This window comes from Rattus norvegicus, chromosome 1 (genome assembly GCF_021556685.1).
Source record: "Rattus norvegicus strain SHRSP/BbbUtx chromosome 1, alternate assembly SHRSP_T2T, whole genome shotgun sequence".
Taxonomy (NCBI): Eukaryota; Metazoa; Chordata; class Mammalia; order Rodentia; family Muridae; genus Rattus; species Rattus norvegicus.
Window position 1 is genome coordinate 250,575,358 of NC_141534.1, and position 24,340 is coordinate 250,599,697.

At 38.2% G+C, this 24,340-nt stretch overlaps 1 protein-coding gene across 2 annotated transcripts in view; it reads left to right on the forward strand.

Moving 5' to 3' along the window:
* Positions 1 to 24,340, forward strand: part of LOC120098584 (cytochrome P450 2C7-like) — a 63,103-nt gene that overhangs the window by 29,257 nt on the left and 9,506 nt on the right. Inside the window, exons 6-7 of one of the 2 annotated variants that reach the window (XM_087609390.1) lie at positions 11,562 to 11,703; positions 15,819 to 16,242. In XM_087609390.1, the coding sequence (XP_087465516.1) occupies positions 11,562 to 11,703; positions 15,819 to 15,952 (276 nt within the window). In that variant the 3' untranslated portion in view covers positions 15,953 to 16,242. Of the gene's footprint in view, positions 1 to 11,561; positions 11,704 to 15,818; positions 16,243 to 24,340 lie in introns of those variants that run through there. The other variant, XM_087609388.1, reaches the window with a different exon arrangement.

The following is a 24,340-nucleotide window of genomic DNA, read 5'->3' on the forward strand; positions in this document are numbered from 1 at the left end:
CTGTATAAATGTGTTGACAATAGATTTTTGGGGTTGTTTGTGCACATCGATTCTGCTCCACTGATCTTAACTTTCTTTTGCTAGTCCACCACCATGATTTCTTCACTCCTGTAATTGTATAGCAGTACTTACTATCCAAGTGTTTAATGTCTTTGATTTTGCTGTAATTTGATTTCTCTTGAATGACTATTTTGTCACATCTGTGTCCTTTAAATTTGTATTCTTGTAAGATTATAATTCAGAAAGTCAGATCAGGATGTTTAATTGGTACCTCAGGGCAATAACCCTGTTTCTTTTATTTTATGGTGGTATTTTATGTGCCTACAAAACACTGCAAGTGCCAGTTTCTGCTGTTTGGAGAGCATCTTATCACTATGTAACCACTTATGAAAACCCCTGATGTCCTGTGATGTCTTGTAGATTTTATTTTATTTCTTATTTTGTTATTTTGCGTTTAGGTTCTTCTAAGTGTCTCTTGGCAGTAACTTCTGTGGCACAGTTCAGATTCCCCTGGGACAACTCTCAGCAGCAGTCTTCTCTTCTACTCTCTGATCCTACTCTTTTGTCTCTTGGTCTATTCTCCTGTTTAGTCTGCAATCTTCTATTTTTTATTTTTATTTTACTGGGTTTTTAATTTACATTTCAAATGTTATTCCTTTTCCTGGTTTCAGAGATATAAGCCCCCAATAGTATTCCCCTGCCCTTCTTCTATGAGAGTGCTCCCCTCCCCATCCACTCCCTCCCTTCATGCAAGCCCCCACCACCCCATGATATTTCCCTACACCGGGGGTCAAGGGCTTGGCAGGATCAAGGGCTTCTCCTTCCACTGGTGCCCAACAAGGGCATTCTCTGCTAAATATGCAGCTGGAGCCATGGGTCAATCCGAATATGTTCTTTGGGTAGTGGTTTAGTCCCTGGAAATTCTAGTTGGTTAGCAGTGTTGTTCTTCTGGGGTTGCAAGTCCCTTCACCTCTTTCAATCCTTTCTCTAATTCTTCCAACGGGGGACCTATTCTCAGTTCAAAGGTTTACTGCTAGAATTTGCCTCTGTATTTGCCATGCACTTACTGTATCTCTCTGGAGACATCTATATCCAGTTCCTGTCAGCATGCACTTCTTAGCTTCATCAATCTTTTCTAGTTTTGGTGGCTGTATATATATGGGCCACCAAACTTTGATTCCATATCCCCTCCTATGAATATTTTTGTTCCTCCTTTTAAGGAGTGAAATATCCCTACTTTGGTAACCGTTCTTCTTGAGCTTCATATGGCCTGTGGATTGTATCTTGGATAATTTGAGCTTTTGGGCTAATATCCACTTACATAATGTGCATTTTTTTTGGTTGCGTTACCTCACTCAGGATGATATTTTCAAGTTTAATCCATTGGCGGGTGAATTACTTGAAGTCATTGTTTTTGATAGCTGAACAGTACTCCATTGTGTAGATGTACCACGTTTTCTGTATCTATTCTTCTGTTTAACAGCATCTGGGTTCTTTCCAGCTTCTGGCTATTATAAATAAGGCTGCTATGAACATAATGGAACATGTGTTTGTGAATTGGTTTGGAATTTTGATGAGAATTGCATTGAATCTGTAGATTGCTTTTGTCAAAAGGGCCATTTTTACTATACTAATTCTGCAAATCCATGAGCATGGGAGGTCCTTCCATCTTCTGAGATCTTCTTCAATTTCTTTCTTCAGAGACTTGAAGATCTTCTCATACAGATCTTTCATTTCCTCGGTTGGAGTCCCTCTGAGGTATTATGGTATTTGGGACTATTGTGAAGGGTGTCAATTCCCTAATTTCTTTCTCAGCCTGTTTATTCTTTGAGTAGAAGAAGGGTCCTGATTTGTTTGATTTAATGTTATACCTACCCACTTTGTTTTTCAGGATTAGTAGTTCTCTGGTGGAACTTTTGAGGTAGCTTAAGTATACTACCATATCATCTGCAAATAGTGATATTTTGACTTCTTTCTTTCCTATTTTTCATCCCTTTGACCCCATTTCGTTGATGTTCCTTGAATTCCTGAACTTCCCAGGTCTTTTATCATGAAGGGGTGTTGAATTTTGACAAATGCTTTCTCAGCATCTAATGAGATGATCATGTGATTTTTATCTTTGAGTTTGTTTATGTGGGGGATTACGTTGATGCATTTCCATATATTGAACTATCCCTGCATCCCTTAGATGAAGCCTACTAGATTGTGATGAATGATAGTTTTGATGTTTTCTTGGATTCGTTTTGCAAGAATTTTATTGAGTATTTTTGTGTCAATATTCATAAGGAAAATTGTCTGAAGTTCTCTTTCTTTGTTGGGTCTTTGTGTGATTTAGGCATAAATATAACTGTGCCTTCATAGAAAGAATTTGATAGTGTTCAGTCTGTTTCTATTTTCTGTAATAGTTTTGACAGTATTGGTATTAGGTCTTCTACGAGGTCTAATAGATGTGTGCACTGAACCCATCTGGTTCTGGTCCCTTTTTGGTTGGGAGACTTTTGATAATTGCTTTTATTTCTTTAGGAGTTATGGGGGTTATTTAGGTAGTTTATCTGTTCCTAATTTAACTTTGGTAGCTGGTATCTGTCTAGAAAATTGTCCATTTCAGTCAAATTTTCCAGTTTTGTTGAATATAGGCTTTTGTAGTAGGATCTGATGGTTTTTTGGATTTCCTCCAATTCTGTTGTTTTTGTCTCCCTTTACATTTCTGATTTTGTTAATTTTGATATGCTATCTTTGCCTTCTGGTTAGTCTGGCTAAGGGTTTATCTATCTTGTTGATTTTCTCAAAGAATCAGCTCCTGGTTTTCTTGATTCTTTGTATAGTCCTTGTTTTCTGTTTGATTTCAGCCCTGAATTTGAGTATTTCCTGTCTTCCTGGGTGTATTTGCTTCTTTTTGTCGTAGAATTTTTGGTGTGCTTTCATTGTGTCTCATAAGTTTGGGTATGTTGTGCCTTCATTTTTATTAAATTCTAAGAAGTCTTTAATTTCTTTCTTTATCTCTTCCTTGACCATGTTATCATTGACTGGAGAGTTGTTCAACTGCCACGTACATGTGGGCTTTCTCTTGTCTTGTTGTTATTGAAGACCAGCCTTAGTCCATGGTGATCTCATAGGATGCATGGGATTATTTCTACCTTCTTGTATTTGTTAAAGACTGTTTTGTGGCCAATTATATGGTCAATTTTGGAGAAGGTACCATGATATGCTGAGAAAGTGGTATATCCGTTTTTTTTTTTTTTTTTTAGGATGAAATGTTCTATAAATATCTGTTAATTCCATTTGGTTAATAACTTCTGTTAGTTTCTCTGTGTCACTGTTTAATTCTGTTTCCATGATTCCTCCATTGATGAGAGTGGTGTGTTGAAATCTTCTAGTATTATTGTGTGAAGCATAATGTGTGATTTCTTTTATGGATGTAGGTAATCTTGAATTTGGAGCATAAATATATAGGATTGAGAGTTCATCTTGGTGGATTTTTCCATTGAGGAATCTGAAGTGTCCTTCCTTAACTTTTTTGATATCTCTTGTTTGAAAGTTGATTTTATTTGATATTAGAATGGCTATTCCAGCCTATTTCTTCAAACAATTTTTATTGGAATTTTACCTCTTACTCTGAGGTATTGTCTGTCTTTGACTCTGAGATGTATTTCTTTTATGTAGCAAAATGCTGTGTCTTGTCTGTTAGTCTATATCTTTTTGTTGGGGAATTGAGTCCATTGATGTTACAAGATATTAAGGAATAGTGATTGTTGCTTCCTGTTATTTTGTTGTTAGAGGAAAAATTATTTTTGTGTGTCTCTCTTATTTCAGTTTCATTGCAAGATTAATTTCTTATATTTTCTAGGGTGCAGTTTTCCTCCTTGTATTGGGGTTTTATGTCTATTATCTTTTTGTAGGGCTGGATGTATAGAAAGATATTGTGTAAATCTATTTTTGTCATGGAATGCTTTTGTTTTTCCACCTACATTAATTGAGAGTTTTGCTGGATATATTAGCCTAGCATGGCATCTTTGTTTTCTTATGGTCTGTATGACATCTGCCTAGGATTTTCTTGCTTTCATAGCCTCTGGCGAGAAGTCTGAAATAATTCTTATAGGTTTGCCTCTATATGTTACTTGACCTTTTTCCCCTACTCCTTTTAATATTATTTCTTTGCTTTGTGCATTTTGTGTTTAAATATTATGTGATGGGAGAAATTTCTCTTTTGTTTCAATCTATTTGGAGTTCTGTAGGCTTCTGGTATTTTTATTGGCATCTCATTCTTTAGGTTAGGGATGTTTTCTTCTATAATTTTGATGAAGATATTTACTGTCCCTTTAATTTGGGAGTCTTCACTCTCTTCTATACCTATTATTCTTAGGTTTGATGCTTTCATTGTGTCCTGGATTTCCTGGATGTTTTGGGATAGGAACATTTTGCATTTTACATTATCTTTGATTTTCTTGCCAATGTTTTCTATAGTATTTTCTGCCCCTGAGATTCTCTCCTTTCTCTCTTGTATTCTATTGGTGATGCTTGCACCTATGACTCCTGATCTCTTCCCTAGATTTTCTATCTCCAGTGATGTCTCCCTTTGTGCTTTTTTATTGTTCTTATTTCCATTTTTTTAACCCTGGATGGTTTGTTCAATTCCTTCACCCGTTTGGTTGTGCTTTCCTGAAATTCTTTAAGGTATTTTTGTGTTTCCTCTTTAATTCCTTCTACTTATTATTCGTCTTGCCCTGCATTTCTTTAAGGGCATTCTTTATGTCCTTCTTAAAGTTCTTTATTATCATCATAAAATTTAGTTTTAAATCTAAGTCTTGCTTTTCTGGTATGGTTGGATATCCACAACTTGCTTTGTTTGGAGTACTGTGCTCTGAAGATGCCTGGTAGTCTTAGATTCTGTTGCTTAATCTCCTTTGCTTGCCTCTCACCATCATTTTGTCCCTGGTGTTAGCTTGACTTGCTGTCTCTGACAGTGGCTTGACCTCCCTGTTGGCCTGTGTGTCAGCACTCCTGTAGACCTGTTTTCTTTCATCCTGATCTGGGAACATAGAGCTCTGCTCTCCATTGTATAAGTGCTCCTCATGACTGGCTTTCTACTCTCCATGCAGGCAGAATCCAAAAAGGTCCTGCCTCTGACTGCTCCCAGGTTCCTGTGCCCAGTGGGCACAGATGGCACTAGGCAATTTCCTCTTGGGTCAGAAATGTGGGCAGAAAGTAGTTGTTTCCTCTGATTTCTCAGGAGTGTCCACACTTCTGAGGACCCTGCTCTCTTACCTAGGGAATTTGGGTGCAGTGAACTGTGTGAACTGTTAAGTTCAGTTCCTGGCACAGGCAGAAACCTCTGTTCCTGCTGCTGACTGTGCCTATATTCTTGTATCTAGAAGTACCATGCAGTTTCCTCTGAGTCCAGGTATGTGAACAGAAGTGTGCAGAAGTGGAGGTCTGTTCTGAGGTCTCAGGATTATCTGTGCTTCTGGGGTTTCAGTTGTGGCATCGGTTCAGTTCAGTTCTGGGAACAGTCAGAAACTAGAAGTGCACTGTTCCAGAGTACCTCTGCCTTTGTGTGTCCTGAGTTTACCAGGCAGGTTGCTTGGAGCAAAAAGATGGTCTTACCTCTACTCTTCGGTGTTTAGGCAATCTTGGGAACAGGCAGAAACCTGAAGGGTCCTGCCCCTGACTGCTTCTAGGTCCCTTTGCCCGGAGGTCACTGATGGCACTAGGTGATTTCCTCTTGGGTCAGGAATGTGGGCAGAAAGTGGTTGTCTCCTCTGAGTTCTCAGGAGTGTCTACACTCTGAGGGCCCACTTTCGCCCCCACAGGATTTGGGTTCAGGGATCTGTGGGACATGTTCAGTTTTCTAGTGTCCAATATTACTAGTCAACTTTCAGCCTCTGTTATGCTTTTGTAACCTCTCCCATTCCCAGAATTCCAAGAGGCAACTGACACTAAAGGTCATAGTATGAAGCAGTTCTAGAGAATAATAATTCGAAAAGAGTTAGTTGACTAGCCATATGTCATCCATTAAAGGGATAACTTTGCAAAATAAAGCACCTTCTATTTCCTGTCATTTGTTTTAGCTACTGATTATGCAGTTTTGACGCTGCTTTTCCATTTTTCCCAATGTCCTTTCCAGGGTTCTTAGGTGTTTGATGTGGTCTTTCTGTTGACCTTTCAGTATCCTATCCACAACTGAGATAAAAACCTAGCAGTGATGCTTTTCTTTTCTGTAACATGGATTCTGCTTCCTGAACCTTTTATATGTAGAGACTATCTGATATTCTATAATCTTCTATTCTGGAGTTCCTTGCTGCAGTGTTTTAGTCTGTGCCCACACCTTTGTGAACTTTTGGGTTGTCTCAACTTGGTAATTCAAGATGTAGTATTCAGAAGAGTCTTTTTAAAGTCCAGTTCACAGTCCTATTGTTGCTCAGCATTGTGGATGGCTCTGTACTGCAGGAGATCAAAACCCTGCTCATAGGTCTTTCAGAAATATATGGTAAATGTTTCTCATTCAGGCTTTTCCTACTTGCAGAAGAAAGCAGTGACTTGATAGGCTCTGTTCTTTCCTCTTTTGGGATCAGTGGTCAAGGTTTCCAGAATATCTCCCATGCTTAACTCTGAGATTTATTAGTTTTTTAGTATTCATAGTTTCTTTTTGAAAAAATATAAACAAGTCCATGTCCTTAAGACAAAACATTCTCTGATGTTAACACATTCTTATAGTCCACAGGATGATTTAATTCCAGTTTTTTCTATAACCCCATGTATTTCAGCTGCTGTCCTTTTTTGTATGGCGTATAAACTTTAATTTTCTTGTTCTGCGAGATGAAACATGTCCACCTGCCAGTTTTCATTTGTTTTGGTACTCTTAAAGTTGATTCCAGCAGGAAGTGGAGTTGGGTTATACAAAGGGCCAGTAGAACATTTTATTGTAATTACCTCAGTTTGTTTCCAGGAGATAGAAAAGTTTTTCTTTAAACATTTACTGTTAACTTGAGATTAAATGTGATATTTTGGGGTTACCAATATATTTCCTACTAACAATTGATCAGCGTTTTCATTTCTTTTGTCAAAGTATTTTGCAAGCTTGTATATATGAGATAGAAGATGGTTAATATGATGTATAGTTTCCATTTATGATTGCTTATTGCATTTGCTTAAATAACAAGGATAATTCTGAATTATCTATTAAAATTCATCTGTTTCTATATTTAAAATAACTCGACATATTTAGAATTAGTAATTATATTCAGAGTTTCAGGAAAATCTAATAATTCAATGATAATTACATAACACTCTGATTTTTGAAGGGAATTATATGGGCCTTCTATCAGTTTCTGACTTATAACTAGGCATTCCCAAATTTTTACATCAGAATAGATTATAGGTGGTTAAAGAATTGATGTTCCTTTTCCAAAACACAGAATTCAATTAGTGCTTTTTATAAGCTAAAGATGCTTGCTTTTAAGATATTGTTGTTAATTTCCCCCAAATAGTTTCTATAAGCTCTTTGACAATTTTTAGTGATTACACAAAACATAGAATATTTTTACTTTGTGTACCAAGAAAATCTTTTCTAAAATACTTTCTTATATAATTGAAAACTCAGTCCTTGTTGTGTTCTGTTTGGATAAACTGCAAAGTATATGGTTGTTTTGGATGTTATTTTTCTGTAGTTTCCCAAGGAGTATGTTCCATTTCACCCTTAATTTTAGGGACTGTATTTGGTATCGAGAGAATATTAATATGAGTTCCCCAGCGCTGTACTGAAAGTCATCACTATAAGTCCAGGACTTTGTCAGTCATATAAGGTTTTAACTTTCCTATTTAACCTTCTAGTCCCACACGTGTAAGGTATCACAAGTTTGTTTTATGTGAGGTGACTTTCCAATACCTAGATATTTTTTTGAAGTGGCCATTATGAAACCAAAGGTTTGTGTGAAATAATAGTTACATTGGCTTCTGTATGCAATACATCTTCTATTTCAATATCATTCACTTGTGACTTTATTATTGGACTCTGGTGATTAATAACTGCAAGAATTCATGTTTTCCTGTAATTCCAAACTCTTCTGATCTTTCAACTGGAACAGCTTTATCATTAACATAGAAAAATAATAACAGCTGAGCAATGTCATCATATATGTTAATTGCATATTTTCTTTATTTTTTTTAAACTCCAGAATTTATCCCCCTCCCAGTCCATCCTCAGATTGTTTCACATACCAAATGTCCTCCCCTCCACTCCACAAGGATGTCTTCATTCCCCCACCCCAACATCCTGCTCCTCCCTGGGGCCTCCAATCCTTGAGCGTTAGGTGCATCTTTCCTGACTGAATATGGTCCTGGCAGTCCTCCACTTTACATGTGTTGGGGGCCTCATATCAACTGGTGTATGCTGCCTGGTTGGTGGGCTAGTGTCTGAGAGATCTTGGGGTGTCTAGGATAGTACACTTTCGAACCAATAGCATTTGTATTCTTTTTTTTTTCTGTTCATCCTTGGGCATTTTCTATGGTTTTAGTGGTGTAATAACTTTTCCACATTCTTAATTCCAATTATTGAATTTTAGGTTCTCTACCAACACCTTGATTCTGATTAGATATGATTATGTTTGCCACTGGGATCAATCTTTGTAAAAAGAAAACAAAAAACAGTGAAATCTTATCCTAAGCCTTATATAAATTTTGTAAAAAAGTTAGAAATGTTTTTTATCTGGATTCTCAAATTTGTTCCAAGTTCTTAAAACTTCTAAATAACATAGTTCTGTGATTGCATCTTCAAATTATACCTGTTCTTGTATATTAGCATAATAACCTTCAGTAATATACTGATCCCTCACTACATTATTAATTTCCTTAGTTCTATTGAGTTGTGCCACATTTTTGGCTTCATCTCTTAACCATGACAACCACTGCAATTCAGGGCCAGCATCTAGTACAGCTGTTACCAATCCCATCAGTCTTGGGGTATTCTATTTTGAGTAGCCCAATTATTTAGAGTTTGTTTCACATGGTATGAGTCCACACCATTAGACATCATTGCCTCTTTTGATTTATCTATCTATCTATCTATCTATCTATCTATCTATCTATCTATCTACCTCTATCCATTTATTTTAATAATCCATATTTTATTCCTCTCCCAATCTACCCCATAGAATTCCACATCCCATATCTCCTACCCACCCACCCTTCACTCCCCCTTGCTATGTTTCCACAAGGATGTCCCTACTTCACCCACCCCACCAGACCTTTAAACATCCTGGGGCCTCCAGTCTCTTGAGGGTTTGCCTGCAAAAACTCAGGATTTCCTCATTCTTTTTTTTTTCTTTTTTTCAGAGCTGGGGACCGAACCCAGGGCCTTGCGTTTACTAAGGATTTCCTCATTCTTAATAGCTGAGTAGTACTTCATTGTGTAAATGAACCACATTTTCTGTATTCATTGTTCTGTCATGAGACATCTGGATTGTTGCCAGTTTCTGGCTATCACAAATAAGGCCACTAAAACAGAGTGGAACATGTGTCCCTATGTCATAGTGGTGCATATTTGGGGTATATTCCAAAGTGGGGTATTTCTGAGTCTTTAGGTCTATTTCCAATTTTTTGAGGAAACACCAAATTGATTTCCAGAGTTGTACCAGTTTGCAATTCCACTAGCAATGGAAGAGTGTTCCTCTTTTTCCACATCCTTGCCAACATGTGTTGTCACCTGAGGTTTTGATCTTAGCCATTCTGACTGGTGTGAGGTGGAATCTCAGGGTTGTTTTGATTTGCATTTCTCTGACCATTAAGGACTTTGAACATTTCTTTAGGTGCTTCTCAGTCATTCGAGATTCCTCTATTTTATATTATCCATTGATGACAGTTGGGTGTTGAAATCACTTACTATTATCATGTGAGGTGCTATGTGTGCTTTGAGCTTAGGTAAGGTTTCTTTTATGAATGTAGGTGCCCTTCCATTTGGAACATAGATATTTAGGATTGAGAGTTCATCTTGGTGGATTTTTTCTTTGATGAATATGAAGTTTCCTTCTTATCTTCTTGAATGACTTTTGGCTGAAAGTCAATTTTATTTGATATTAGAATGAAACTCCTGCTTGTTTCTTTGGGCCATTTGATTGAAAAGGTGTTTTCTAGCCATTTACTCTGAGGTAGTGTCTGTCTTTGTCTCTGAGATGTGTTTCTTGCATGCAGCAACATCCTGGGTCCTACTTACTTGTCCAGTCTGTTAGTCTATGTCTTTTTATTAGGGAATTGAGTCCGTTGATGTTGAGAGATATTAAGGAATAGGGATTGTCACTTCCTGTTATTTTCATTGTTAGAGGTGGAATTATGTTTGTTTATTTTTCTTTTGGTTTCATTGCAAGTAAATTATATACTTGCTTTCTATACAGTGTAATTTCTCTCCTTGTGTTGGAGTTTTCCATACATTATCCTTTGTAGACCTGGATTTGTAGAAAGATATTGCACAAATTTGGTTTTGTCATGGAATATCTTAATTTCTGCATTTATGTTACTTGAGAGTTTTGCTGGATACAGTAACTTGGGCTGGCATTTGTGTTCTCTTAGGGTCTGTGTTATATCTGTCCAGAATCTTCTGGATTTCATAGTCTCTGGTGAAAAGTCTGGTATAATTTTTGTAGTTCCGCCTTTATATGTCACTTTGACAATTTTTACTGCTTTTAATATTCTCTCTTTGTTTTGTGCATTTGGTGTTTTAACTATTATGTGATTAGAAGAAATTCTCTTCTGGTCTAATCTATTTGGAGTTGTGTAGGCTTCTTGTATATTTATGGGCATATCTTTCTTTAGGTTAGGAAAATTTTCCTCTATTATTTTGTTGAATATATTTACTGGCCCTTTGAGTTGGGAGTCTTCACTTTCTTCTATACCTACTATCCTTAGGTTTGCTCTTTGCATTGTGTCCTGGATTTCCTGTATGTTTTGGCCTAGGACCTTTTTGTGTTTTACATTATCTTTGACAGTTGTGTCGATATTTTCTATGGTACTTTCTGCCCCTGAAATTCTCTCTTCTATCTCTTGTATTCTGTTGGTGATGCTTGTATCTATGACTCCTTGTATCTTCCTTAGGTATTATAAATACAGAGTTGCCTCCCTTTGTGCTTTCTTTATTGTTTCTATTTCCATTTTCAATTTGTTTACCTGTTTATTTGTGTTTTCCTGTAACTCTCTATCTATTTATACATATATATATATATATATATCATAATCGAAAGGATATGTTTATTTCTCCTCTACTCTATATTCTAGGGTCTTTGTTACCATCACCATAAAACTTTAAAAACTATATAAGGTTTAGTATAAAGTAACCTTGTAAATGAATAAATATATCATGTGAAAAATTATACCCAAAATCTATTCAACTCGGTGAATTTCTATACAGTTGGAATAGCCATTGAACTATGTACTTTCTCTTGAATTTTAAAACTTCAATATCAACTATTCAACTGTACAAATTGTACAAACATTCAAATGTACAACTGTAGATTCACTGTAATAAGTTGTGTTGGTAAGTAATTTACTAGATTTCCGCATCAAATTATTTATAGGCAAACAACATCGAACAATCAGAATATTCACATGAAAATCTGACATGCAGTATCATGGATCTCATTGGTGCAGGGACAGCGACAATGAGCACAACATTGAGATATGCTCTCCTGCTTCTGATGAAGTACCCACATGTCACAGGTATGTCACAGGTAAGGGCACAGGTGGTGAACAAAAGTGGTTCCGTAAGATACTGGAAAGATGATACCAGGATTCAGCATGTTGTTTTAGTTAGAGCTGTCTCAGTTCTTCACTTTTTGCGCTACTGACTATGATGAATAGCATGACTGAGATGAATGGATTCTGGCTGTAGGAAAAGCAATCAACTGCTGGTCGGTATCTGGGTTCCCTGGGTAGAATATATTGCCTGACGGAAACATATCTTTCTTTTTTATTTTATTTTATTATTTTTACACTTTGGATTTTATTCCCCTCCCAGTACAATCTCTAACTATTCCATATCACAGACTTCATCCCCATACCCCTCATCCCTAATCTCTAGGAGAATGTCTGCCCCTGACACCTCACCCCATCAGACCTCTAAACTCTTTGGAGCCTCCAGTCTCTTTAGAGTTAAGTACATCTTCCCTGACTGAAGCCAGAGTATTCTTCTGTATGTATGTTGAGGGGCTCATATCAGCTGCTGTATCTGCCTAGTTGGTGATCCAGTGTCTGAGAGATCTTGAGGTTCTAGGTTAAATTGAGACTGTTGTTCCTCCTACAGGATTTCCCTCCCCCTCAGATACCTCCAGATTTCTCTAATTCAAGCAAAGGGGTCAGCAGTGTCTATTTCTCAGTTGGGTGCAAATATCTACATTTGACTCATTCAGCTGCTTGGCCTTTCGGAGGGCAGCCACAATGGTCCAATTTTTTGTCAGAGTTCTATACTTTAGTAATGGTATCAGGTCTTGGGGCCTCCACTTGAGATGGGTCCCACTTTGGGACTGTCATTGGCCCTTCTTTTCCTCAGGTTTTTCTCCATTTCCATCCTTACAGTTCTATCAGACAGGAAGACTAATGGTTTGGGTTTTTGACTGTGAGATAGCAACCTCATCCCTCACTTGATGCCCTGCCTTTCTGCTGGAGGTGGGCTCTACAAGTTCCCTCTCCACACTGTAGGGCATTTCATCTAGTTCTCCCAATTTGAGTCCTGAGAGTTTCTCACCTCCCAGGTCTCTGATACATTCTATAGGGTACACCCAACCTCCAACATCCCGAGGTTGCCTGTTTCCATTCTTTCTGCTGGCCCTAAGGGCTTCAATTCCCCACCCAATACCAGATCATGTTACCTTCTCCAGCCATCCCATTCCCTTTGTCTCCCAGTACCCTCCTACCCTTCCCCCTTATGGTTGCTTTCTTCAACCTATCAAGTAGTACAGAGGTGTTGTTACTTGGGACTTTTAGTTTGTTGACCTTTATGACTTCTGGGGACTGTATCATGGGTAGTTGGTACTTTTTTGGCTAATATCCACTTATTAGTAAGTACATAACATTCATGTCCTTTTGTAACTAGAAGATACATATTCTTTCATTCTTAAAATTCTTTAAATTTTCTTTAAAAACTCTGTAAGTCAGCTAAAATCTTATGGTCTCATGTCCTTATTTTGATGAATTTAATTTTAGCATAGAAAAAAGAGAACTTACTTCACTGAAGCATAACCTGAAAGTCAAGAACTTATTATGATTGAGATAATGTACCCACTGACAAGAAATCAAAATATTTAGATTATCTAGTGACGTGTTTCTATTCATGCAGAATATTTAGATAATCACACCACACTGTTAGTCCACTTACTTAACCTTCTGTTGAACAATGGTGTTTTTCACCTCTACCAATGATGTTTTCTTTTACAGTGTACTTTAAATCAGATCGAGTGCTTCACCATAAATGAAACACACCTTCACTTCTTTGCCTAACATTTCCTACTTTAAAAAGTACAAATTTAATATTTTTAATGTATGAGAAGATAACAATAAGGCTTCTCAAATTTACTAAAACAAAATATGATGTTTAAGAAAAAAAGAACAAGATTATATTGAAATTTAAATGTTATAAGGACACACATGCATTAATCAAAACATGTTAAGGATGTATATCTACAAACCAGAAAAGACTAGTACTGTTCAACAGTCATAAAAGTTTAAATAGAAAACAAGGTTATACAGACCATGCTCATCTTGCTAAAAATGCCTTCCTACTCGAATCATCAGAGGACTTACCTTCCAGATTCACTGAATTCTTAAATAAGGGTATAGGGTTGTCTAAGAGGTCTTTTTCCTGAGACATCAGTTGTTAACAGGGAATGAGCAATGAATAGGTATGAAAGGGGAGACAGGCAATATTTGATTCCTGAATTCTCCTTCTATCTGTGCCTCTTCCCTGATTTGTTCCATGAATGTAAGCTTTAGGCTCAATCCTCTAGACACAGAGTGTTAATACTGTTCCATATTTTACTATCCTAGTAGAAAAGACTTTCCAAGTATTCATCAGAATGGATTAAAAACATCCACCAAAGACACAGGTTCATAGTTTCATGAGTCTTCTCTTTATGTGGACTCATGAATAGAAGGGTGAAACCCTTCAGGGAGATCCCTGAGTCAAATGTAAACTATTCTCTTAGAGACTACATCAGAATTTTCAAGAGAAATGGATTTCTGGTAAGTTTATAAATTAAAATCCAAATGAGACCTCTGTTTGCTTCCCCCATTTTTCAGGTCTACTTGAATCTGTGAGATTGTTTTTTATTCTATGATCTACAGCAAAGTCACAGGAATTCATGGAGTCCAGGAGTCTGAATAACTAATCAAAGAGAATGAGGGTTTCAATGAGGTTCCTGGGTCCCAGGTTTGCTAAGTCCCAAAGTCAGTATTTATATTATTGGTGCTGCAGGTGTGAATGAAAAAGGAGATGAAAGGAAACATTCTGTAGCCTAAAGCTCCCATTACTCGAGTATAATTACCAGCATCTTAAAAAAAATCTATCTCAATATTAAGTATAATTCTTTATCAAGGAATGCAAATTTACAAATAAAAATGTATCCAATTATCAAAATGTGCTAATGAAAGGTAATCACAATTTATTTTCATGACAATGAAAAGTCTTTATTATCATGAATAATATTTTGTGATTAAAATTAATCTAACAATGAATATTGGTTTAACAAAGAATTATAATTTAATCTGCTTTTTTTTCTGTTAATTGAAAATTATTTTTTCTCACCTACTATATCATAATTATGGTTTCTCCTCCTTCTTCTCAACCCTATTTTTCCTCACCTTCCACAACCTGCAGATCTACTTCCTTTCTGCCTCTAATTAGAATACAATCAGGCAGCTAAGAGCCAGGACAGTTTCACAGCCCTCACACACAAACTTGCCCTCAGACAACTGGTCCATCAGTAGCACTATCCCTTCTAAATCCTTAGCCGACAGGTGAGACTCTACTACCTTCCGCATTGTCTATCCAAGGAGAGATCCAACAGAATGCACAGTGCTGAGGAGCCACAGTGCAGTCTGGGAATGGACCCTTCTAGTCTCCATCTGTGCCAGAGCTGGGTTTTTCCCCACAGCATTATGGACAATAAAACTGTACACAGAGAGCTGGTCTGCAAGGAGCACTCTCCCTACTAAACCCACAGCCCACAGGAGATATCACACTTTCTCCCCACTGACTATCTAAGGAAACATATACTGGGAGCACATGGGCACAGGAGATGTAGCACAGCCTAGGACAGGACCCTTCCAGTCTCCATCTAAGCCCAGAGCAGGGGTTGCCCCATAGCTCTCTGACCCAAAACATGCCCACAGACAGCTGGTCTTTCAGGAACTCTCTCACTCCAAAGATCACAGGCTCAAAGGCTCACAGATCCACAGGACAGAGAAGCTCCAGTCAAGGACCGCAAGACCAACTAACATAAGAGATAACCAGATAGCGAGAGGCAAGCACAGGAATCTTAGCAACAGAAATTTCTAAAGCTCAAAACATTTATTACACTGCACACGATAATAGTAGGAGACTTCAACATACCACTTTCATCAATGGACAGATCATGGAAACAGAAAATAAATGTAGACACAGTGAAAATAACAGAAACTTGGAACCAAATGGATCTATAGAACATTTCATCCTAAAACAAAAGAATATACATTCTTCTCAATACTTCATCATACCTTCTCTGAAATTGACTATATATTTGGTCACAAAACAGGCCTTAATAGATACAAGGATATTGACATAATCCCATGCATTCTATCAGGTCACCATGGACTGAGGCTGGTCTTTAATAACAACAAAAACATGAGAAAGCCCACATACACGTGGAAGCTGAATATTGCTCTTCTCAATGACAACATGGTCAAGGAAGAAATAAAGAAATTAAAGTTTTTTTAGAATGTAATGAAAATGAAGACACAACATACCCAAACTTATGGGAAACAGTGAAAGCTGTTCTAAGAGGAAAACACATAGCTCTGAGTGCCTGCAAAAAGAAACAGGAGAGAGCATACATCAGCAGCTGGACAACATACCTAAAAGCTCTAGAATAAAAAGAAGCAAATACATCCAAGAAGAGTACAAGGCAAGAAATAATCAAAACCATACAAAGAAAGAGAACTTCAGACCAATTTCCCTCATATATCGATACAAAAATACTCAATAAAATTTTCACAAACTGAATCCAAGAATACATCAAACTGATCATTCACCATGATCATGTAGAAGTCATCCCAGGGATGCAATGATGATTTAGTAGATGGAAATCCATCAACATAATCCACTAGTAAAGAAACTTAAAGGAAAGCTGACATGATATCCACAGATGCTGAGAAAGCTTTTGAAAATACTCAATACACAGGAAAACACACTTGGTATGCACTCATTGATAAGTGGATATTAGCCAAAAGGCCCGAATTACCCATGATGCAATCTACAGACCACAGAAAGTTCAAGAAGAAGGATGATCAAAGTGCAGATATTCACACTCCTTCTTAAAAGGGGAAAAATATTCATAGGAGAGGATATGGAATTATAGTTTAGAGCAGTGACTCAAGGAATGGCCAATCAGAGTCTGACACACATGTGGCCCTTATATATACAGCCACCGAAACTAGATAAGATTGATGAAGCTAAAAAATGCATGCTGAAAGGGACTGTATATAGTTCTCTCCTGAGAGACATATCCAGAGCATGTCCAATACAGAGGTCAATGCTAGCTGCAGACCACCGAACTGAGAATAGGACCCCCTTGGTGGGGGGATTAGAGGAAGTATTAAAACAGTTGAAGGAGTTTGCAACCCCATAAAAACAACAATGCCAACCAGCTAGAGGTTACGTGAACTAAACCACTACCAAAAGACTACACATGGACTGACCCAGGGCTCCAACTGTATATGTAGCAGAGGATAGCCTTGTTGGGGCCCAGTGGAAGGGAAAGCCCTTGTGCAGGGGAATACCCATATGGGGGAGAGGTAGAGGAGGGAATGGGGGCTTATGGACAGTAAACCCGGAAAGGGACTAACATTTGAAATGTAAGTAAAGAAATATATAATAAAAAATTCAAAAAAAGAAAAGTAAAGAAATATATAATAAAAAATTTTAAAAAAAGGAAAAATAGTAGCTTATTTGAATTTCCGGGTTTGGATTATATAGTGATACTTTTATTTTTTTATTTTCTTTCCATTTTTGATGTATTTATTCTTTGACCATCTCACACATACATATAATGAATTCCCATTGTTCTCTCCTCCATTATCCTTTGTCACATCACCACTCACCCCACTGAAAACCCTTCTACCCAGAACGCTCCCCAAAAAGCCACTACTTTAATGTCTTCTTTGTCTATTCAACCCACACATTTCTTTCTCTTTTTTTTAAACATTTTTTTGATATTCCTTTATGTACATTTCAAATGTTATTCCCTTTCCTGGTTTCCAGTCCATAAGCCACCTATCCCCTACCCTCCCCTTCTTCTATCAGTGTGCTCCCTTCCATATCCAGCCCCCCCCCCTTTTCCTCCCTCTAGATATCCCCTTACACTGGGGGTCCAACCTTGGCAAGATCAAGGGATTCTCTTTCCACTGGTGGCCAAAAAGGCCAAGCTCTGCTACATATGCAGCTGGAGCCATAGGTCAGTCCATGTAGTCTTTGGGAGTGGTTTAGTCCCTGGAAACTCGTGTTGGTTTGCATTGTTGTTCTTTTTTTTTTTATTAACTTGAGTATTTCTTATTTACATTTCGAGTGTTATTCCCTTTCCCGGTTTCTAGGCCAACATCCCCCAACCCCTCCCCTTCCCCTTCTTTATGGGTGTTCTCCTCCCCATCCTCCCCACATTGCAGCCCTCCCCCCAACAATCACGTTCACTGGGGGGTTCAGTTTTAGCAGGACCCAGGGCTTCCCCTTCCACTGGTGATCTTAGTAGGATATTCATTGCTACCTAGGAGGTCAGAGTCCAGTGTCAGTACATGTATAGTCTTTAGGTAGTGGCTTAGTCCCTGGAAGCTCTAGTTACTTGGCATTGTTGTTCATATGGGGTCTCGAGCCCCTTCAAGCTCTTCCAGTTCTTTCTCTGTTTCCTTCAATGCGGGTCCTGTTTTCAGTTCAGTGGTTTGCTGCTAGCATTCGCCTCTGTATTTGCTGTATTCTGGCTGGGTCTCTCAGGAGAGATCTACATCCAGCTGCTGTCTGCCTGCACTTCTTTGCTTCATCCATCTTGTCTAATTGGTTGGCTCTATATGTATGGGCCACATTTGGGGCAGGCTCTGAATGGGTGTTCCTTCTGTGTCTGTTTTAATCTTTGCCTCTCTATTCCCTGCCAAGGGTATTCTTGTTCCTCTTTTAAAGAAGGAGTGAAGCATTCACATTTTGATCATCCGTCTTGAGTTTTATGTGTTCTAGGCATCTAGGGTAATTCAAGCATTTGGGCTAATAGCCACTTATCAATGAATACATACCATGTGTGTTTTTCTGTGATTGGGTTACCTCACTCAGGATGATATTTTCCAGTTCCAACCATTTGCCTACGAATTTCATAAACTCGTTGTTTTTGATAGCTGAGTAATATTCCATTGTGTAGATGTACCACATTTTCTGTATCCATTCCTCTGCTGAAGGGCATCTGGGTTCTTTCCAGCTTCTGACTATTATAAATAAGGCTGCTATGAACATAGTGGAGCATGTTTCTTTGTTATATGTTGGGGCATCTTTTGGGTATATGCCCAGGAGAGGCATAGCTGGGTCCTCAGGTAGTTCAATGTCCAATTTTCTGAGGAACCTCCAGACTGGTTTCCAGAATGGTTGTACCGGTCTGCAATCCTACCAACAATGGGGGAGTGTTCCTCTTTCTGCACATCCTCGCCAGGATTTGCTGTCACCTGAGTTTTTGTGCTTAGCCATTCTCACTGGTGTGAGGGGAAATCTCAGTGTTGTTTTGATTTGCATTTTCCTTATGACTAAAGATGTTGAACATATCTTTACGTTTTTCTCAGCCATTCAGCATTCCTCAGCTGTGAATTCTTGTTTAGCTCTGAACCCCATTTTTTAATAAGGGTATTTTTCTCCCTGCGTTCTAACTTCTTGAGTTCTTTGTATATTTTGGATATAAGACCTCTATCTCTTGTAGGATTGCTAAAGATTTTTACGCAATCTGTAGGTTGCTGTTTTGTTCTAACCACAGTGTCCTTTGCCTTACAGAAGCTTTACAGTTTCATGAGATCCCATTTGTCGATTCTTTATCTTAGAGCATAAGCCATTGGTGTTTTGTTCAGGAATTTTTTTTCCAGTGCCCATGTGTTTGAGATGCTGCCCTAGTTTTTCTTCTATTAGTTTGAGTGTATCTGGTTTGATGTGGATGTCCTTCATCCACTTGGACTCAGGCTTTGTACAGGGTGAAAAGCATGGATCGATCTGCATTCTTCTACATGTTGACCTCCAGTTGAACCAGCACCATTTGCTGAAAATGCTATCGTTTTACCATTTGATGGTTTTGGCTCCTTTGTCAAAAATCAAGTGACCATAGGTGTGTGGGATCATTTCTGGGTCTTCAATTCTGTTCCATTGGTCTATCTGTCTGTCTCCGTACCAATACCATGCAGTTTTTTATCACTATTTCTCTGTAATACTGCTTGAGTTCAGCGATAGTGATTCCCCCTGAAGTCTTTTATTGTTGAGGATAGTTTTAGCTATCCTGGGTTTTTTTGTTATTCCAGATGAATTTGCAAATTTTTCTGTCTAACTCTTGGAAGAAATGGATTGGTATTTTGATGGGGATTGCATTGAATCTGTAGATCGCTTTTGGTAAAATGGCCATTTTTACTAAATTAATCCTGCCAATCCATGAGCATGGGAGATCTTTCCATCTTCTGAGTCTTCCTCAATTTCTTTCTTCAGAGTCTTGAAGTTCTTATTGTACAGATCTTTTACTTGCTTGGTTAATGTCACACCAAGGTACTTTATATTATTTGGGTATATTATGAAGGGTGTCATTTCCCTAATTTCTTTCTCGGCTTGTTTCTCTTTTGTGTAGAAGAAAGCTACTGATTTATTTGGGTTAATTTTATACCCAGCCACTTTGCTGAAGTTGTTTATCAGCTTTAGTAGTTCTCTGGTAGAACTTTTGGGATCACTTAAATATACTATCATATCATCTGCAAATAGTGATATTTTGACCTCTTCTTTTCCGATCTGTATCCCCTTGATCTACTTTTGTTGTCTGATTGCTCTGGCTAGAACTTCAAGAACTATATTGATTAAGTAGGGAGAGAATGGGCAGCCTTGTCTAGTCCCTGATTTTAGTGGGATTGCTTCAAGTTTCTCTCCATTTAGTTTAACGTTAGCAACTGGTTTGCTGAATATGGCTTTTACTGTTTAGGTATGGGCCTTTAATTCCTATTCTTTCCAGGACTTTTATCATGAAGGGGTGTTGAATTTTGTCAAATGCTTTCTCAGCATCTAATGAAATGATCATGTGGTTTTGTTCTTTCAGTTTGTTTATATAATGGATCACGTTGATGGTTTTCCCTATATTAAACCATCCCTGCATGCCTAGGATGAAGCCTACTTGATCATGGTGGATGATTGTTTTAATGTTCTCTTGGATTCAGTTTCCAGAATTTTTTTTTATTTATAATACATTTTATTTATTTATTTTTTTATTAACTTGAGTATTTCTTATATACATTTCGAGTGTTATTCCCTTTCCCGGTTTCCGGGCAAACATCCCCCTCCCCCCTCCCCTTCCTTATGGGTGTTCCCCTCCCAACCCTCCCCCCATTGCCGCCCTCCCCCCATAGACTAGTTCACTGGGGATTCACTCTTAGCAGGACCCAGGGTTTCCCCTTCCACTGGTGCTCTTACTAGGATATTCATTGCTACCTATGGAGTCAGAGTCCAGGGTCAGTCCATGTATAGTCTTTAGGTAGTGGCTTAGTCCCTGGAAGCTCTGGTTGCTTGGCATTGTTGTACTTTTGGGGTCTCGAGCCCCTTCAAGCTCTTCCAGTTCTTTCTCTGATTCCTTCAATAGGGGACCTATTCTCAGTTCAGTGGTTTGCTGCTGGCATTCGCCTCTATATTTGCTGTATTCTGGCTGTGTCTCTCAGGAGCGATCTACATCCGGCTCCTGTCGGTCTGCACTTCTTTGCTTCATCCATCTTGTCTAATTGGGTGGCTGTATATGTATGGGCCACATGTGGGGCAGGCTCTGAATGGGTGTTCCTTCAGTCTCTGTTTTAATCTTTGCCTCTCCCTTCCCTGCCAAGGGTATTCTTTTTCCTCATTTAAAGAAGGAGTGAAGCATTCACATTTTGATCATCCGTCTTGAGTTTCGTTTGTTCTAGGGATCTAGGGTAATTCAAGCATTTGGGCTAATAGCCATTTATCAATGAGTGCATACCATGTATGTCTTTCTGTGATTGGGTTAGCTCACTCAGGATGATATTTTCCAGTTCCAACCATTTGCCTACGAATTTCATAAACTCGTTGTTTTTGATAGCTGAGTAATATTCCATTGTGTAGATGTACCACATTTTCTGTATCCATTCCTCTGTTGAAGGGCATCTGGGTTCTTTCCATTTTCTGGCTATTATAAATAAGGCTGCGATGAACATAGTGGAGCACGTGTCTCTTTTATATGTTGAGGCATCTTTTGGGTATATGCCCAAGAGAGGTATAGCTGGATCCTCAGGCAGTTCAATGTCCAATTTTCTGAGGAACCTCCAGACTGATTTCCAGAATGGTTTTACCAGTCTGCAATCCCACCAACAATGGAGGAGTGTTCCTCTTTCTCCACATCCTCGCCAGCATCTGCTGTCACCTGAGTTTTTGATCTTAGGCAATCGCACTGGTGTGAGGTGAAATCTCAGGGTTGTTTTGATTTGCATTTCCCTTATGACTAAAGATGTTGAACATTTCTTTAGGTGTTTCTCAGCCATTCGGCATTCCTCAGCTGTGAATTCTTTGTTTAGCTCTGAACCCCATTTTTTAATAGGGTTATTTGATTCCCTGCGGTCTAACTTCTTGAGTTCTTTGTATATTTTGGATATAAGGCCTCTATCTGTTGTAGGATTGGTAAAGATCTTTTCCCAATCTGTTGGTTGCCGTTTTGTCCTAACCACAGTGTCCTTTGCCTTACAGAAGCTTTGCAGTTTTATGAGATCCCATTTGTTGATTCTTGATCTTAGAGCATAAGCCATTGGTGTTTTGTTCAGGAAATTTTTTCCAGTGCCCATGTGTTCCAGATGCTTCCCTAGTTTTTCTTCTATTAGTTTGAGTGTGTCTGGTTTGATGTGGAGGTCCTTGATCCACTTGGACTTAAGCTTTGTACAGGGTGATAAGCATGGATCGATCTGCATTCTTCTACATGTTGCCCTCCAGTTGAACCAGCACCATTTTCTGAAAATGCTATCTTTTTTCCATTGGATGGTTTTGGCTCCTTTGTCAAAAATCAAGTGACCATAGGTGTGTGGGTTCATTTCTGGGTCTTCAATTCTATTCCATTGGTCTATCTGTCTGTCTCTGTACCAATACCATGCAGTTTTTATCACTATTGCTCTGTAATACTGCTTGAGTTCAGGGATAGTGATTCCCCCTGAAGTCCTTTTATTGTTGAGGATAGCTTTAGCTATCCTGGGTTTTTTGTTATTCCAGATGAATTTGCAAATTGTTCTGTCTAACTCTTTGAAGAATTGGATTGGTATTTTGATGGGGATTGCATTGAATCTGTAGATTGCTTTTGGTAAAATGGCCATTTTTACTATATTAATCCTGCCAATCCATGAGCATGGGAGATCTTTCCATCTTCTGAGGTCTTCTTCAATTTCTTTCCTCAGTGTCTTGAAGTTCTTATTGTACAGATCTTTTACTTGCTTGGTTAAAGTCACACCGAGGTACTTTATATTATTTGGGTCTATTATGAAGGGTGTCGTTTCCCTAATTTCTTTCTCGGCTTGTTTCTCTTTTGTATAGAGGAAGGCAACTGATTTATTTGAGTTAATTTTATACCCAGCCACTTTGCTGAAGTTGTTTATCAGCTTTAGTAGTTCTCTGGTGGAACTTTTGGGATCACTTAAATATACTATCATGTCATCTGCAAATAGTGATATTTTGACCTCTTCTTTTCCGATCTGTATCCCTTTGATCTCCTTTTGTTGTCTGATTGCTCTGGCTAGAACTTCAAGAACTATATTGAATAAGTAGGGAGAGAGTGGGCAGCCTTGTCTAGTCCCTGATTTTAGTGGGATTGCTTCAAGTTTCTCTCCATTTAGTTTAATGTTAGCAACTGGTTTGCTGTATATGGCTTTTACTATGTTTAGGTATGGGCCTTGAATTCCTATTCTTTCCAGGACTTTTATCATGAAGGGGTGGTGAATTTTGTCAAATGCTTTCTCAGCATCTAATGAAATGATCATGTGGTTCTGTTCTTTCAGTTTCTTTATATAATGGATCACGTTGATGGTTTTCCGTATATTAAACCATCCCTGCATGCCTGGGATGAAGCCTACTTGATCATGGTGGATGATTGTTTTGATGTTCTCTTGGATTCAGTTTCCAGAATTTTATTGAGTATTTTTATGTCGATATCATAAGGGAATTTTGTCTGAAGTTCTCTTTCTTTGTTGAGTCTTTGTGTGGTTTAGGTATAAGAGTAATTGTGGCTTCATAGAAGGAATTCGGTAGTGCTCCATGTGTTTCAATTTTGTGGAATAGTTTGGATAATATTGGTATGAGGTCTTCTATGAAGGTCTGATAGAATTCTGCATGAAACCCGTCTGGACCTGGACTCTTTTTGATTGGGAGACCTTTAATGACTGCTTCTATTTCCTTAGGAGTTATGGAGTTGTTTAACTGGTTTATCTGTTCCTGATTTAACTTCAGTACCTGGAATCTGTCTAGGAAATTGTCCATTTCCCCCAGATTTTCAAGTTTTGTTGAATATAGGCTTTTATAGTAAGATCTGATGATTTTTTGAATTTCCTCTGAATCTGTAGTTATGTATCCCTTTTCTTTTCTGATTTTGTTAATTTGGACACACTCTCTGTGTCCTCTCGTTAGTCTGGCTAAGGGTTTATCTATCTCGTTGATTTTCTCAAAGAACCAACTTTTGGTTCTGTTGATTCTTTCTATGGTCCTTTTTGTTTCCACTTGGTTGATTTTGGCTCTGTGTTTGATTATTTCCTGCCTTCTATTCCTCCTGGGTGTATTTGTTTCTTTTTGTTCTAGAGCTTTAGGTGTGCTGTCAAGCTGATGACATATGTTCTTTCCTGTTTCTTTCTGCAGGCACTCAGCGCT